General features: G+C 44.5%; 1 protein-coding gene across 2 annotated transcripts in view; it reads left to right on the forward strand.

Moving 5' to 3' along the window:
• Positions 1–17,863, forward strand: part of DALRD3 (DALR anticodon binding domain containing 3) — a 321,275-nt gene that overhangs the window by 119,160 nt on the left and 184,252 nt on the right. The window contains exon 8 of one of the 2 annotated variants that reach the window (XM_069643313.1): positions 7,150–7,232. The exons of the other annotated variant lie outside the window; for it this stretch is intronic. Within the exon in view, the coding sequence (XP_069499414.1) occupies positions 7,150–7,232 (83 nt within the window). The remainder of the gene's footprint in view (positions 1–7,149; positions 7,233–17,863) is intronic. 2 annotated transcript variants of the gene reach the window in all.

Consider the following 17,863-nt stretch of genomic DNA (forward strand, 5'->3'; position numbering starts at 1 on the left):
ACTGTTTTAAACTATGGAGAATGGTCTTAACTTGTAACAGCCATTTTAAACTCCTTCCGCCCTCTAAAGAACTAAGGTGCGAGTCAGTGCATCCCGGTATTTTTCTAAATCTTGCTGTTTCTACAATCTGGCCCAGAAAAACTTTGTTTGGCATTAACTTGGGAATTAATCGGGGTGCTATCAAGCTCCAGATAAACCAAAGCAGAAGGGGCACTTCGGGGAAGCATCTACAGTTTCTTTTTAAATTTGGTGTTCACAAGTACTCAACATGGTGACATCAATGTAACCCCACATTTCTGAGCCATGCAATGTGGCAAACCAGGTTTGTTTATAATACAGGTCCAGGACTGATGAAACAGAGCTGCTACCATATTTAATCTAGAAGGACCAGATCGTTCCACTTACTTTCTCCAAGGTAATAGCAGATTTGTTAATCTGTGCTGTCCCACTGCCAGCATCCTGATTTCTCATCCCCAAATAATCGAAATGTTTGACCTGCTCGATCAAGGAACCTTTCACTTCAAATCTCACAAATGTACGTTTAGAAAATTGAGGTTTGAAGACTTTTCGGTATTCAAATTTAAATTCAACTCTTTACATTTGTTAAAAAAAAATAATGATTTTCTCAAGCTTTGTGGGGTTGTGGCTATCAGTACAGCATTATCTGCATACAATAATGCAGGGCATTTGTCAGATGCCATCTTGGGACAGTATTGGCACTCCCTCAATAATGCATCTATAATCTTTTGGATTTAAAGGTTAAAAGGGAGGGGGTCTAAGAAACAGCCTCATCTAACACCCATATTAACATCAAAAGATAATGTCAGCTCCCCTCCTAACCCGTAGCTTACACTAGCTAGTACAGCTGGGAAATTATTTTGATCAGAAAAGTAGTAGCCTTTCGAGCGAAAAGAATATTCCAAAGGTTCTCTCTAGATACAGAATCAAACGTGGTCCTTAGGTCCACATATACCACATATAAACACATTTTCTTTAAAACAGTATATATTTGGATTACCAAAAAAGCATAAAATTTGCCCCTATTTATCCTAAATCCAGCTTGGAGGTCACTAATTATACATTCACTATCTGTCCTGTCCTGTAAATGCTTTAAAATGTTTTTCCCAAATAACTTTCCAGCACTGTCCAAAATTGAAATCTAGCAATAATTGGCCAGAAGACTCTCCCACCTTTTCTGTACACTAGTAAAATCAGGACCAAGCGCCAGGAATTTGGAATTTCATCCCTTCTTAGAATAGCGTTAGAGACCTTGCATAACACAGGAGCCCATGTATCTCCCTTATCTTTTACCAAATCAATGGGGGTAGATCAGGGCCGGCAGCTTTACCACTCTTCAGAGTTTAAGGTGACTACCACCTCATCTACTGAAACCGAAAAAGTGCCTTGGGTAAGAGCAAAAGAAGAAATGCAAGTCGAGGTAAGACTGACGGGATCCCAGTAAAGCCTAGAAAATGCAACCACCAGATTTACTCACTAATACAACAATGGAGAGTCTGATCCCCTGTCCCGAAATTGAACAGCGTCCTGTCAAGCACACTATTTCCCCTGACTAAACTTTCTTTTTTGAAAATATATGTAGTGTGAGAAACCTGAGTTTACTCTCCCTCCTACTTCCCCTGGATCCTCTTCTCAGGTGGCAGGGGAAAGGCCATCGCTTTTGTATCCTGACCCTGGGGGTGGAGAAGCGAGGAAGGGTCATCTGGGTGAAGGGTCCTTGGGATTTGAGCGTGGGGTACCCACAGGCGAGACACAGTATCCCCATTTCCCTATTGAAAACCAACCTAACCCTCCCCGGCCTTTATGGGCTATTGTAAAACATCTCCCCACACTTTACCTATGACAATCCTGGAACAAGGAAGAGGTGAATAGGATTAATAAACACTAGTAACTCCTTTCACCGCTCTAGTATTGGGACTAGGAAGATGCCTACAAAGTACGGTAAAGGTCAGGCATGTCCCCCTAACTACAGTCAGGCAAATCCAATTGAGAAAACGCACCTTCAACCTGTTAAGTGATTGCAGGTGTATAAGAAGAGTGGTAGAGAGCAGCAAGAGGATGACCAACCGGGAGCCTGCGTGTGTTGAGGCAGACTTGGTGGGACCTGAGAACAAGCCAGGATGCCGGCAGGAGTCCCAGAAGACCTGTGGATCCCACTGCAATTTGGGATGTCAAGCTGGCACAGGTGTGGGAGCCTCCCTGGTCGGGAGAAAGCAGCTGGAGCTGCGGACAAGAAGGAAATAAGAAGCTACACAGTAGTGCGCCAAGTACAGAGGAGCATAGCTACCAGCGTGTGTTCGGAACCATGTGTAGAGTGAGCAGGGCTTGCCACGACCGCCCGGTAGCCGATGGAGCAAGAGGGAAGCAGCAAGGCCACTAAACGCTGAAGACTGTTGAGTGCGGGGAAATGGCACTCGAGGCAGTGGCGCTCCTAGGGGCTACGTATGAATAACAAAATGCTGTATGAATGCATATTGAGTACCGAACTGAAGGGAAACTTGAAGCAAAGTCAAATCACGCACATTGAACGCATGTGGAATACCGAACCGAATGAAAACTTTGTGGGCAGAGCTATTGGCTGATGAAAGCTAAAAGAGGACAGTCCCCATTTGAAAGCAACCTATGAAACCAGAGCTCACGTGTGAAACAGCCTGACCGAAAGGTGGTGAACAAATACGACCACCACAGAGTGAACTTTATGAATGGATAGAGTGCGGCAAGGCCCAAGACTGGCATGAGATGTGACACGTTCTGAGAAAGCCAAGAGGCTACCCTGAAGAAGTCAAGAGAGTATGCACTCTGGATATATGTACTCCACTGCACATTGTGTTCCAACATTCAGCGTTCGATGCCGATGTTACATTATGTCCACTTTCCGTAGCAACGTGCCCTTAATGCGAGTGCTTAACATGGTATGCACAGAGGATTCATTCATCTGTATTCCGCTGTACTGCATGCTGTGGTGCGGCCATAGCTGCTGCGGTGTCCTCTGCTATGCATGCTATATCCTGAGTGTATACCGCAGGAAGCTATTGCATTAAGGGCAGCGTTGCTACGGAAAGTGGATGCAGAAAATAACTCTGGCATCCAACACTGCGTGTTGGGACATTGGAAGCTCTGCTGATATTTGGTCAAAATACTGGAGTACTGAGGATTAGTTCCATGGTTTACACTACCTCCACGATTTGTCATTGGAGTGTTGTTCGAAGACCCCTTCCACTGGATTTTGTGTAAGGGTGAGGCGATATTGACGCCCCGCCCATCGTCCTGAAGAAGGTCCGGTTAATAAAGCAAGGCTACATCAGAAGCCGCTTCTACCGACCGAGAAGAAGTGTAGACATTGTTGATAAGCTTTCAAAAAAGGCAACCAGACGTGGACCCCCTGCTCACTGTGCTCAGAGAGGCGCAGCTTCACCTCACTGATGAGGCCCAACAAGGCTGAAACACGTGTATGGGGTTGCTGTTGGTACTCTTGTTCAGAGAGGAATTGCCATAGCATTTTGGTGCTGGACTGCCCATGTGGGCGGGACAAATACTGATATGCAAATGGATATTTCCCATCTGTGAAAGGTACATTGAGCAAAAAGCATGTGCTGCAAACTCTCATCTCAGAACAGGTTATCATGCCATGTTCCTTCTGGAGAGGAGGGCCTGCTACCTTTTTTTTGAAATAATTGTTGATGAGCTGTTTTGTGCTATTTAACAGATGAACGCACTTGTATTTGGTAAGGGTGTTAAGAATTGATTGATATTTTTGTTTTGTTTGCTGAAATGGTTTCATGGAATGGATAACTCATGTTAATGCAGAATTTATTTTGATGTGAGAGAGGGTGAATGTATTTGTATGGTGGAATGAATTATGTGATGTAATATGGAATAATTATGGGTTTTTTATGAGTAAACCATATAATGACTTTTGTAAAACATTTGAATTGCGTACGTAAGAAGTGTGAAAGACCTATTTTTCCAACCTCATAGCAAAGGTAAATTTTTGTATATTCCTGTATATACAAGGGCATAAACAAATAAATAGCAGAAAATGTTATTTTATTCCTTCTACAATTCCACACTGTTTCCCCAATCCGCATCAAGTGTTGCATCGTTACCTGTTAGGACCCCCCAGACATTACTGGCTACATGACATTTGGACACCCCACCCCTTTCCCTGGATTTCAGCTCCTTCACACATGAGACTTTAGCCTGAAATCAAAACATCAATGTGGTCGTAGAAGGACCAGATAGAGCTCCTTTTAAGCGCCTCAAAGGGGGATCTTGAAAACCACATTTCAAGGCCCTTGGACGCACCGTTTCCGAGATATTTGCAATGAACTGTACAGCGCCAGCGTGAGATGAGGTGGAAAGAGCATGCAGAAGGTCCCAGTATGCTGCAGCACGTTCACTCTCGCCTCCCCTCCATGTTTGCTATAGGGTATGTTAGCCAGCCACATGCGCCTATTCTCAGTGCAGTTCACTACAGAGTGCAAAGCACATCAGTCGATCGTGACTCGGACCAGCAACCTCCAGGATCATTGATTTTCAACAATTGATGAGTGTGTTATCATGTCTGTCTACAGACTACGTGCGTAGTACAGGTACTTTTTGCTAGTAAAAAGTGGACCCCTAACTTCAGCAGTCCTTTCCTTTCTGGTAAGATGGCCTAGTGCTTCACAGAGTCAATGATGCAGGTAAATACCTGAGAGTGGGGTAGGGTTTCTCCAGAATTCTCCTATGCAAGCTTTGGCAAAGCCAGCATGTTGGTAAAAGATGTTTTTAAAAGCACCTTTGAAGATAACAGCTAATTAAGAAATGTGCTGGTAAGCTGTAATGTCCACCACAGTAGGGGTTATGCAGGTGGGGGTATCCTTGGCTAGAACGCCACTGATCACAGCCAGGCAAGAGTGTTAGGAAGTGGACTTTGCAACCACACAATCTCTATGGCAGGAGGTGGGCACGAAAACAGGCAAGTGTATTCATGCCTTTTACTCTACTTCCAAGTGACTTGTCCTGGTGCGCACAGTCGCTGAGAACACTTGCCTCTGCCGTTGGTCCAGTTAATGGAGGTGCAGGGGTTCACAGTTGTAGTGGCTAGACTGTCTGGATTGGGTCCTGCTAAGTGGCAGTTCCGATCTCTGTTTCTGGGTTGGCTAGAATATTCAAACGACACTCATCCGAACAGACTGGACACTTCAGGGTAGTGGCCACAGCGGGTCTCATGACATGAAGAGATCTCTGGGGCACAGCAGAAGCAGGGCAGCAGCGAAGAAATCCCAACCTGGGGTCAGCAGGCGAGATTTGTGGTGTCAGTAAAGGTTCAGTCCCAGGAAGGCACCACTTTATCCAATTCAGCAGCAACATCCAGAGAGGTGATCTTGGTTCATAAGTTGACCTACAGAGTCCCAAGTTCTAGCTCGGGAGGGCGACTTTGTCTTCAGATGCGCAGCCACATTGTACTGCAACACTTCCAACGTCCTTCGACAGCAGGATCTGGCGCATGGCATGGGACTGATTGGTCCCATCATCCAAGGCTCGAAGCACTGTGTAGGGCCTTCTGTGGTTATTGCAAAGACATCGGTGCATAACCAGGAGATGGCTTTGGCAATGCTGATTGTCCTCTGCAGCAGTCTGCCGGGTCTTCAGTGCAGGCTTCTCTTCTTCAGGAGTCTTCGCCCCAGTGGTCAGACTGAGAAACTCTTGCAGTCTGCCCTATTTATGTTACGTTATTGTGCATTTGTATAGCACCTTATATACCATGGGTATGATCTTAAAGCGCTGTGGGTTGAACGCCCTTGAGGACTGTAGTCCAGGTCAGGAGAGCGTAGGTTAGTATATAGTGCTTGGGTACATTCATTATGTGTGCAGCCAGTGCGGTTTGTTTGGTGAGTAGCTGCATTCTAATGCCAGGCGCGGTGCGGTAGTTGGCCTCCGAGACATCTTGTGGTGCTGGGGCCTGTGCATGAGATTGTGTGCAGCTAGGCAGAATTTTTATTTATTATTTTTATTTTTCCGTGGTGTATACCTGCATTCTAAAGACTGTTGAGGTGTTCGTGGAGTAGTATATGTATGTGTGCAGCTAGGCCGAGGGTATAGCTGCCAAAAGTTAGGCTGAGGGTACCCCACGCCATCCATGCCAAGGACCCACGCTATTCAAACGAGTATGGGTTGTCCATTCCTGAAAGCCTCAAACGATACATCTGCCAGCAGCAAACACCCCTAACATTAGTGTGTATTGTGACTGGACTGTCTGTCCCAGTCCTGACCTTTTCACCCACACAAAGGCTCAAGAAACTAAGTAGGATCCCTCAAAAGGGCATTACCTTGTATGGGGTTTCCTAGTTGGAGAAGGCAGCAAGACAAGAAAGCAAAACGGTCAACGCACAGGGCTTAAACCACAAAGCCTGCCATTTTCAGAATATATTAATCTAAATGGCATTATGCAATAAAGAAGGTGGCGTACAGTTCACTGTCACAAGCCTGTCCTATGCACATCTTGAAGGTGAACAGATTTTAGATCAAGCAAAGGTAAAATGGATGTAGAGTAACCCTGTAGTACTTCACGTTTTAAAATCTTTATTTAAATTCCTGTGTAGGAGTTTGGTGAGAACAGTATGACACAGGGGATTAATCGCCTATAGAAGTTGTCCTAAAAAAATTTAGATAGTGTAGAGGTTAACAGGGTATGGGTTAGGTGAACCATTTTGTACTTAAAAGGTCCTGACCTTCATTTTTTTAAATGTTGCTTGAACCATTCAATTTGTGATGTTTCATTTGCTTTTTTTATTGATAAATTGTATTGCGATGTAATGAGGAGCAAATCCATCATTAGCCTCCCCACTTTCGCTCTTTGAGATTGTAATGGAGAACTCCCACATTCTCAAAGTCTACTATGCGCCACTATCTTAGTTCTCCTTGGCACGAGACAGAGCACCTGTTTTGAAGTAAAACCTTTATATGATCCATTGTACTTCTGGGTTCCTTTTAAGTTTACTTCTAAAATGACACCTTATCTTTGCAATCCAAGGTACTCTGTATTACACTTTGTAATGTGTGCAGCATGTTGGACTGCCTTGTGATTGGTGCGGTATACCAGAAGAATCAGTCGAGACATTTAATGGCACCTGGTTTCTGTTGCAGGCGATTCCTGGGATGAGATTGTTGATGCCTTAACATCGGCTGCCATCCGGTTTGAGATGTTGGCCACGTCGCATCGGAGCCAGGTTAGGAACATGGCTTGACAGTTTTTAGTAATTGAAACTCAGACCTCAACTCGCCAGTATCCTGATATTAACAAATGCAAAAATTGCTTCAGAGTCCCTTTCCCCCCTTCTTGATATGATATGGCATTTATAACACGCCTATACACAAGGGTTTCAAGGCGCAACGAGGCAAAGGGGGGGGCACAAAGGGAGGACAGACAACGATCCTACTAGGCCAGGTGTCATTCAGATTGCGCAAGTGCATGGGAAGGTGGGAAAGGAAAAGTGCGCGGGGTGAAGGGAGAGGGGAAAGTGCAGTACATGGGAAAGTGGAATAAATAAGATAAATAAAACACATAAAACAGCCAGCTGGTGGCATGTGCAAGGAAGTGCAGACGTAAGTGCTGGAAGGGAGACTGAAGGGATACAGAAAAAAAGGTCCCTAAGTGCAGGGGTTGCCAGGGAGGCAGTGCAGGTGGGCAGTTGACGGGGCCTGGGCCAGAGATCAGAAAAGGGTGGCCAGGTAACCAGTTCAATTTCAGTCAGGAATTCAGCGAGGGAGGAGAGGAGAGGAGAGAAAGCAGAAGAAAAGAGGAAGGTTTTGAAGTGTTTCCGGAACCGGAGATGGTTCTCCTCGAGTTTCAGGGAGGCAGGGAGGCTGTTCCAGAGGGAGGCCCTAGCCTAAGAGAGTGATCTGCCACCAACTGGTTGCTTGGAGAAGCGACTGACCCTGAGGGAGTTGGAGGCAGATGAGCGAAGAGCTCGAGAAGGAAGATATTTAGGAAGAGAGAGTTGAAGGTATTGCGGCCCCAGACCCCAGAAGGCCTTGTGTACAATGCAGAGGGTTTTGACTTTAATCCTTGCAGCCACTGGGAGCCAGTGCAGAGATTTCAGTCCTGGAGAGCTACGATCCCTGGGCTTGAGGCCAAGGACAAGTCTCGCAGTTCTGTTCTGGATAAGTTGCAGAGGGCGGAGAGTGGAGGCAGGAAGATTTAGATAGAGGCTGTTACAGTAGTCCAGCTTGGAGAGGACCAGGGCTCTGGAGACATTGAGCTTCTGGGGGAAGGACAGGAAAGGAAGAATACCTCTAAGGAGGTACAGCTGGTAGTGTGATTTCTTAGAGACGTCAGATTTGTGAGGGGAGAAGTAGAGTGCAGAGTCGAAGATGACCCCAAGGTTTTTAGCCTTGCAGGTGGGAGGAGGGCCAAGAGAGGACGGCCAGAGAGCTGCAGGGAAGGAGGGAGTGGGTGTGCCGATGAGTAGAATCTCAGTATTACTGGCATTAAGGCAGAGGTCGTTTTCCTCTCCCTTGTCCTCTCATGGCACCATGGATATTGTATCACCTGATTTTTTTACTCCAAATGATTACTTGTATATTTTTATTAAAATTATTTAATGGAGCCATCCATTGCACTGACCGAAAGATAAGAACATCTTCTGGAAGAATCCATTTGATCGTGTTTTGATAAAACTGAACTTTGAATTGAAAGTCGTAATCCGGAATGCTTGCATAACCGTAAGAAATGGTGGTATCATCCCTGATTTTACTACTTATTTGAGACTTGACTCCTTTTTAATATGGTTTATAGAAGAAAGTTTCTCCACTGTGATAAATATTACCGTATCTGGCTATCCTCTCACCGTCTGTAAACGCCTTGAATGAAACCTGTTTCAAGAAAAACTGCATGTTGCATCTGAATCTTACAAAAAAGTGGATTGGCTCCATTCCAAATGCCCTTTTATTTCCTTAACACCTTCTTTTTATTAATGCATCTTCTACATACACCACTTTCCCCAGAATGGTAGCTGTAGATTTAGATTCCATTATGTTTACCCTGTGAATATTATTGTACTTTCCTGTTGGGCCAGTAGTCCTAATCTGCGAGTTCCCTAACATTGCTGCTTTTTCTCTCGTGGATCACACATCTTTCCCAGTGGATTTCCCTCACAGGCCTCACTGGTGCTGTAACTCATCACATACGGCCCTGGGAGTCCCCAAGACTCTCAAGCATGGATGCGCCAAAGGTGTGCACTATAGTAATTTTCATGAGCAGGTATCTCTTTGTATTTATCATTCAAAAACTAGGCATTGTTTGTTGTCCGATGACAAAGGCTTTACTCCCTGCAGATCCTCATTAAAGTCGCTGATGATTTTAGAGGTCCAGTGAGACACTCTACAAGGACTTGTTGCTTAGTAAATATGGAAACACTTGTTTTCCCTACATGCTTATGGGCTTTCTAAGACTGTGGCCTTGAAGCTCCACGTAGCTATGATAAGACCTAGCCGGATGCATAAATGGGTGTTTTGGTTTCACTGATCTGAGTGTTTGACATGGGAGAAACCTGGGAAGGTTTCAATGTAGCAACCACCCGGATTGGGTGGATGCTGAATTTTTGAATGGTGCTTTTTTATTGTGTACAAAATTGAGTATGTGGGCCATACCTTTTCTCGTTCACTAAAGTGCAACTTACCCAAGTAAGTAAAACAAAGACTATACTCCGGATTTCTGCAACCTGGCTTCTGGGCTCTATACAATCCAGATTTCAGGGAACATTGATGCTCCCTCCTCTTGAAACTGCAGGCTGCTTTCCTCCAGGACTCCAGACCAGGTTCCTTTGAATAACACTTGTTAGCCACTGCATCGCTTACCTGGTATCTAGGGCGCATGCTCTCCTTGTAAAGGCCGGTAGTAAGTAGTCTTCACTGATTAGACTGACTACCCACAACTCTGGCATTATTCTTGGAGTTGCTGGGCCATCGAGGTCGCAATCGCGCCTACAGGAGTAGGTACTGAAGAGCAGCCCCTCAATGCGTACATCAGAGAAAATACGACTCACTAGGGAAAAAAGCCCAGCACGCGTCTTGCAAGGAGAACAAGTTTTTATTCTCATAAATACAGGTACGCGATTGCAATGAACTCTGCTTCCATGGAGCTCTCTAACAAAACCAACATGGATGGCAGCTTATAAGGGCAAACAGCATCACAACTGACGCACATCACATAAGGTACAAATCCACGTAGCTGGTCCATAGGCGGCCTGCTCCCTGTGGGATGCCAGGTCATTGGTTCCAACTCCTCCAGTCCATCTTCTCAGTGATGTACTGTTTTATAGACTTGGTTACTTGTTGCCTCCTCTTACCAAAATGATCTCTCTTTAACTATACTAAGAGATTTTTCTGTTTTTGTCCAACTTAACATACTCTGATAATCCACTACACTCATCATCGGACAATTGACGCATGCTCGAACTGTTCTTGCCCATAATTCCCTAGGCAATGTAAAAGCAGAACTTTCTTTCTCTCACTAGCGGAATTCAAACCATGTAAAGCTAACCCATCATTCTCAAAATGTTTCTTCCACCTTTTCCATGGAATGTTGGGTTCATCTTGTTTCTCTAAGAAATAGTTAGGAGGAGGTACACCTTGAATGTTGAAGTAACAAAATGTGACAAAACTATGAATTAACCTCACTGGAATCTAGAGTTACGCTATGAAATAATAGTAACGATTGTGTAACACACTTATCCAAATGTAGGTACAGTGCTAAACTGAATTCCTCAAGTTCAAAACAGTTCCAAAAAGAGGCCCTGAGGTTCCCTCCCGCATAACGGCAAAAAGTTCATAAGGTCTCAGGTTTGCCTTCCTCAAGACATCGGCTTAGACAGATTTCTGCTTTGATAGTCTTGCCACCATGAGTTTTTCATACAGTTTGTCGTGGTGTTCTTTTGCTTTCATAACACTTTGCTACAATGCTCTCACACTTCTCAGCAATGTTCCATATTTGCTTTACATTGCAAATTGTAAAGTTCACTCTTAATTTTCAATATATTGTATTTGTTCTTGGCTTTCAATATATTGTATGTGTACTTCAAAACAACTTGTCATCTGTTCATGGATTATCAGAAGCTTTCTTTTAATTCGATATTCAATAATTCAAAGTTTTTTCCTTTTCTCATAACTCTGATTCGTAGTATTCATCACAATCCCTTTATTTAGGTTCACCATATTTTACACAGCTTCTTTTGTTTATTCGGCATTCACTTTGCCATGCAACAGCCCCGAAGAATGCTCCGGTTTGAGTGTTCCATTTTTTCACTCACCGGTCCCTGCCGTCTCCTCCAGAAGTCTGTCATGTCTTGCTCTGCTCTGCATACATGTTCTCGGTGGAGCGCGAGGCCTCCTCGCAGTTCGCTCCTTTCTCTCGGTGGGTCGCCTGCAACGCTGCTCGCTTCCCGCAGACACTGCTGGTGACTTTCAACTATCGGATTTCTTCCTCTGCTCACAGCTCCAGCTGCAAGCACCGACCAATGAGGCTCCCAACACTGTAGCCCTCGCACGGCTTCTCCAAGCTCCGGCGCCGCAGTTCCTTTTCGGTTCTTGCCAGCGTGCTGATTTCCCGGTAGGACCCTCCGCGGTTGCCTCATATTTCAGAGGGTTTTTCCCTCTTTAGTCCTGCCATGCTCGCCCCAGCTTCTCCCCTACTCCTTCTGGTCACGCCTCCTTTTATACACCTGCAATGGTCTGGCAGGTTGCAAGTGTGAGTCCTTAGGTACGATTGCCTGACCATAGTTAGTGGAGTACTTGTGACATGCCTGACCCTTACACCAGTCAGTAGGCTTCTTCCTTGTGTCAGTACTAGAGTGGTGAAATTACATGTTAGTGTGCTCTACTCTTAGTCGCCTCTTCTTCGTCCCAGTGCTATGATATGAATGTGGGGACAGTGGGTGTATCTAACATTGAGGAAGGGTGATAATCTATAAATGTCGAGGGAGAATAAAGTGTATTCTGACAGGTTCTAGATTTCATTCAAGGGGTTAAATGTGGGTCTAGTCTAGCCACATAAGGAGGGGTTTTCCTTTGTTTTCTTCCTTGTCCTTCTATTGGAATTATCTTTCTGGGGTCCATTTTCCAACGAAAAAAGGGAGGGAGGTTGACAATACCCTGCAAGGGCCCCAGTGGCTGTTGGTTCATCTTGAAAGTGAAGCTGTGTCTCGCCTGAGGACATCCTCCCCTCCCCATCACCAAGGACCCTCCTCCCAGGTGATCCTCCCTCGCATCTCCACCCCCAGGGTCAGGATCCAAGAGCGATTGCCTTTCCCTGGCCACCTGAGAAGAGGATCCACGGAGAGTAGATGTGGACACCCTCAGGTTTCTCACAGTAGACTATAATATTCCCCAATGACTGAGAGTATAAAGGATATTATTCCCCAACATCTGGTAATTTCCACCTCCTTTTGGTAAAATTCTTGTATAGGTATCTTGGTGACACATTTACTGTACTTTGGAGATAAGTGTAAAATCTCAGTGTGTCTTAAAGTTGACACACAGAATAGCACATAGGAGGTACTACTTGTAGACACAGCACTACCTGCACAACAGTATTTCTAACAATGTCTTTCTCACAAATTCGGTATGCCTCTGGTTTCAACCCGAAGCGTAAATGTTTCTCTGTTGTATGTTCTAACAAGAAGTCCTGGATGACCGAATTAACGCGTGTAATAGACGAGCCCTACAATGTTAGCATTGAACACTATATGTTCGAAATCAAACCTAAGATAGCCGCCGCCAGCGTGGTCACGTTTAGGGTGCTTTACTTCAGTGTTTTCGTTTGCTGAGTCAACAAAGACTGAGATAGTCAGAGTGCCATTGGTTGCCATGGCACCCACAGACTCGAAGAACAGGTGGCTCATCACAAACTCCCAGCCCTGCGGCACCTCGGGCCAGTAGGTACAGTTTCACTTGCGGAATGCAATCACTGGAGCGGCGGATAATGACGTCCCAATGTATATTTTGTTGCCAAAGAAACACACCAACGTTTACCACGTCTACGCACAGAGTAACAAGCACATTACTCATAGAAATAAGTTACTTCTGGAAATGCTGTGAAGCTTGCATGTATATGATGTTGGTGAAACAGTACAATAGCAAAGGGCTTCAGTATAATAGCGAGAAGGATTGTCAATCCAACACTCGTGCTGTCTCAAAATTACGCCATAAGTTCACAGGGTAAGCACCATGCATGCAGCATAGTTCTTCCAGGACATTCCAAACAAATCTTCACAAGCAGCTTTAAACCTCCAACAGAGCAGGCAATTGTGGTTGGTGATTCAGTGCACAATAGGGCACGTATCACAGAAATGGTGGAATTAAATGTAAAACTATATATAGAACAAAAGTGAGCAAGGTCATGTGAAACTCACTGCTGAAGGGAGAACAGACAGATTCTCACCGTGACGTGGTGGACCCAGTATCATACACATTGTTACTGACAAATTCTGACAGGAGAATTCTGTACACTGCAGTTTGGGTTTTTATTTTGTTTGCAGTGAGTGTATTAGATACACTTGGTTAGCTGTAACATAAGATACCTCAACATTTATGAATTTTTTGTGGTATAGTACCCAAATTCTAAAGAACAAATGTTGAATATTTGTGAGACACAATTCTATAGCTTCTACGTACTCTATGGATTCCTTGGGAAGGAAACTAGAGAAGTACGTAAAACACAATGTAGGGTTGAACAACAACACAAAAAACAAGGCAACACGACAGTGTTTCGGCCAAAAGGTAAGCTAAATGAGCTTGGGTGGTGTAGGCCTTCATTAGGACGGGATATTCGTATGGAGGAAGTATCCTATGTATTTTGTGGAGTAAACAGACAAAGAGTGTTTCAGGAATGGGTCAATTCAGGTAAGTCTAGCAGTGGAGAGGTGAATAAGTACAGGGAGACCAGAGTTTACCAGGTCTGTGGAGCGCAGTGGCTCGAAGAGTCAGAGTGTCTAAGTACACTGAGAGGACTTCAAGGTCCTTGTAGTGGCCATTCCTGTCAAAAAAAGATGAAGAAAGGGGCTGTGATTAGCTGTTAGTGATTCTGCTGTCCATGTAAAACAGTACAGATATAGGCGAAAGGGTGCCTGTTGTTAGGAGGCAATCCTGAACTGCAACTTTGACAGATCCTTTGCCTGTCAATCAAAGGCTTGTCTTTGTTGGCATTGAATAACATTGAGACTTAAGAAATGATTGGATGCAAGCTAAACACAGGTGCTACTTATGCTGAATCTACCTAAACCTTGACCGTTTCTTTTCACAATAACCTTTCGGTGCTGGACTGCCCCATGTGGGCAGGCCAAAGACTGATATGCAAATGGATATTTCCCATCTGTGAAAGGTACAGTGAGCAAAAAGCGTGTGCTGAAAACTCTCATGTCAGAGCAGGTTATCATGCCATGTTCTTTCTGGAGAGGAGCTCCTGCTACCTTTTTTGTAATCGTGAAGAATGTTACACAAGTATCTAGGGCGAATACTCTCCTTGTAAGGTCCGGTAGTAGGTAGTCTTCACTGATTAGACAAACTACCCAGAACTCTTGTATCGTTCCTTGAGCTGCTGGGCCACGGAGGTCGCAATCACGGCTGCAGGAGTAGGTACACCAAACCCAAGTATCCCGTTCTTGGCTCTATCAACGTCCTCCATGGTGTCCTGCTTGGATGAGGGCTACCTGAACACCATACACTGTCATTGCTGGACTGCAACTTTGACAGCTCCTTTGCCCGTCAATCAAAGGCTTGTCTTTGTTGGCATTGAATAACATTGAGATTTAGGAAATGATTGGATGCAAGCTAAACACAGGTGCTACTTATGCTGAATCTACCTAAACCTTGACCGTTTCTTTTCACAATAACCTCAAGCATTTTTGCCTCTGTTCATAAAACCCTATCCAAAAATTCTGAGTTCTAAAATTGTTTTTCTAAAAGTGTAGTCCTGTTTTAAGAAGCGACTCACCCATAACATACTGGATTTCCATTTCAGGTAAAGCCTATGTAAAGAATATACTTTGAGACTTATACTGTGTGGGCATTCCCTTATTGAGTGCCATTGCACGTTAAACAGAACCATTTTCTTTTTACCTTGCTCTCCTCTTTAGAGCATGACCTTAACTGTTCTGTCACACTTAATGCTGGGGGAGACAAGTATTTATAGAGAAGCCCTGGGGCCTAGATGTCATTTGATGTTCCTGAACCCCTCGACTGAAAAGTTTTACAGAAGCTCAGTTGCATTTGCAGGCCATCCAAGACCAGCCCTGGACCAGATCAGGACCTTGCTCCTTGACTCAGTGGAATCAACTGTGTTCTCTCAAGACTCCTCAATCTACGAGACTATTAGGAGCCAGGGATGAGACACTGGCATAAAGGAGACATGTTTGTGGCTATAAACTTTTTTTTAAATGAAAAAGCAGTTGGAAAATACCTCACTATCCCTAGTCTAGTAGGAATTCCCCTACCTCGATCAAAATCTACGGAATCTGTCAATGTCAGGATGTCCAAATAAGTCCTATGTCCATAATCCTATTCTGGCCCTCAACTCTAAAATATCTCTATGGTGTAAAAGGTAATGTGTTTTGCCTCTTTAAAATGTTCAAAACGTCCATCAATGTTCAGCACAAAGAGTTCAAAATTTAACAAAAAGGTTTCCTTGCTGACATAGTTCTAGGAAGAGCCTCCTTCTCAAGGCATTTTGTCTTAAACAACCAGTTCCAAAAACGAATAACCAAGTTTCCAAGAGGATCTCTGTCTCCTCCCTCAGAGCATTCATATTGTTTGAGAAAGTTGTTTCTTTCCCCAAGGTTTCTCTTCCAGTCCCAAAGGCACCTTTCCTCCCAAGCACCTTTCCTTACCTTTAAATACTGTGTTCACTGTTCACAATTCACAATGTTATTTTCTTTCTCCAACTTCCTTTCTCAGTATTTCTCAGTTCATATGCATTGCTTTCCTTTAAAGAGTAAACACAAAATTCCATACATACTTCTCTTCACCTGGTATACTCTCTTGCCAGGACTTTACAAGTGCTTAATTTGCCTTCACAAATACCTGCTCCTTCAAGTAGGATTTTATCGCTCCATTTACAGTTTGTTTGACAAATACTTGAATTTTAATGGCTTCCTATTGTCTTTCTCTGTGTTTTCATGTAACAGTATAATTTATTATACCATCCGGCTTTCCTATTATCTATATTACATTTCTCATTAGTTACGAGCTTCCCCCCCCTTTCATTACTTTCCTCTCAATCAGTTTCTAAGTAATGGTTTTGGTGCGCCGGCAAATCGTAAACCCTTTTACTTTAGCTTACCGGTTGCCTTTGCTGTTGTCTCGATTCGGTCTGCTTTGCTGTACTGGCTCTGTGTGTGCGCGGTTAAGTGCAGTCTTGCTACTGTGCCTGTTTCTTTGGTGAATGGTTCCCACAGTACTTTCCTGATGGCGAACCGACAGCCCCTCCTTCTCGCCCTTCAAGATCAGATCGGCCTCCGCTGTATGCAGCGGCGTGTCTTCCCTCCGCATGGTATTCAGCGGCGTGTCTTTCCTCCGCATGGTATTCAGTTGCGTTCCCGATCAGCAGACAGACTTGCATCTGCAGCTCTCTGCGTTCCTTCGCCTGACTGCCTTTTTCTTGTCTCTCCATCTCTCGTCTCTCATATCAGCTGGGTTTGGCTTGTATTCATACTCCCCAGTTCAATTGCTCCTCCTCCAACAACTAGACCGTTGCTAATGGATATTCTGTCCTAATAATTATCATTACTCCTCTGGTCTTCCTCGTGTCAGTGGCCCTGGTCCCGCCTCTTGGATGGCATTCAAAGAGTAACTGCTGAGCTCCATTAGGAGTAATCTTTACTACTCCTGGTCTCTTCCTCATGTCGTTGGATCTGAAGTATACCTGCTAAAAGGTTGGGGAGGGATATGACAATATGCCATTCAAGACTGGGGAATCTATGGATAATCCCCAAAAGGAAATGGGGTAATGTGGTTTCTTCGAACCATGCCCTATCGTTCCCCCGAGGTTTACAGGAAACACTCTCCCTCCCCACCTCATCCCCCAGACACCCGACCGCCCCCCGCCCAGGTGCACCTCCCTCATTTAGCCCCCCTAAGGGTCAGGATCAGGGAGTGGCTGCCATCCCCTGGCTACATAGGAGGAAGCTGTCTTGGGGAAAGTACTGAGGACATTGTTGCGTTCCTCACAAGACCATTGTGTATGTGACCCTACGCAGAAACTGCCATTAAGCCGAAGACATTGAAACACAGGAGCATTAGTAATGTGACTGGTCAACAAGTCTGGTCGGAGTCGCAAATCTATTGGTCTTCTTAAGAACTTTAGTGCCTGTGACAGTACTACTGCTAATCTGCAGCCATCACTGACCCTATGATGTACCATCTTTTCACTGGAACCATAGTTTCTCTTGGACTGGACAAGTCTCCAGAGAAATATATTTTTTTCCTTTCTTTTTTAAAAAAATTTTTTTCTAGCCTTTCAGCTTCCTGTCGCATCTATGGACTATCAACCTTGAACAACCATATAATATTCACACCCCAAAGCAGTTATCCTGTGGTATCTCTCTGGGAAAAGGCAAAACATGTTCACTGTGAGGTTCCCAGATGCTATGTGGCATGTTCAAGGATGTTTATTTAAATGATAATGAAAATGTCTATCTAACCCTACCGCTATGAGGGAAGTTTCTTGCCTAACAAACTAAAAGTAAGAGTGCTAGTCAAAACCCAAAAGAAATAGTCCTTAGTCCAAATCTTATTAGCTAACTGGCCCTACCACTCGCGAAAGATATAACAAAAAGGAGGCCGGAGCAATAGCCTCTGGCCCAACACA

Source organism: Ambystoma mexicanum, chromosome 2p, assembly GCF_040938575.1.
Source record: "Ambystoma mexicanum isolate Mex_15411 chromosome 2p, UKY_AmexF1_1, whole genome shotgun sequence".
NCBI lineage: Eukaryota > Metazoa > Chordata > Amphibia > Caudata > Ambystomatidae > Ambystoma > Ambystoma mexicanum.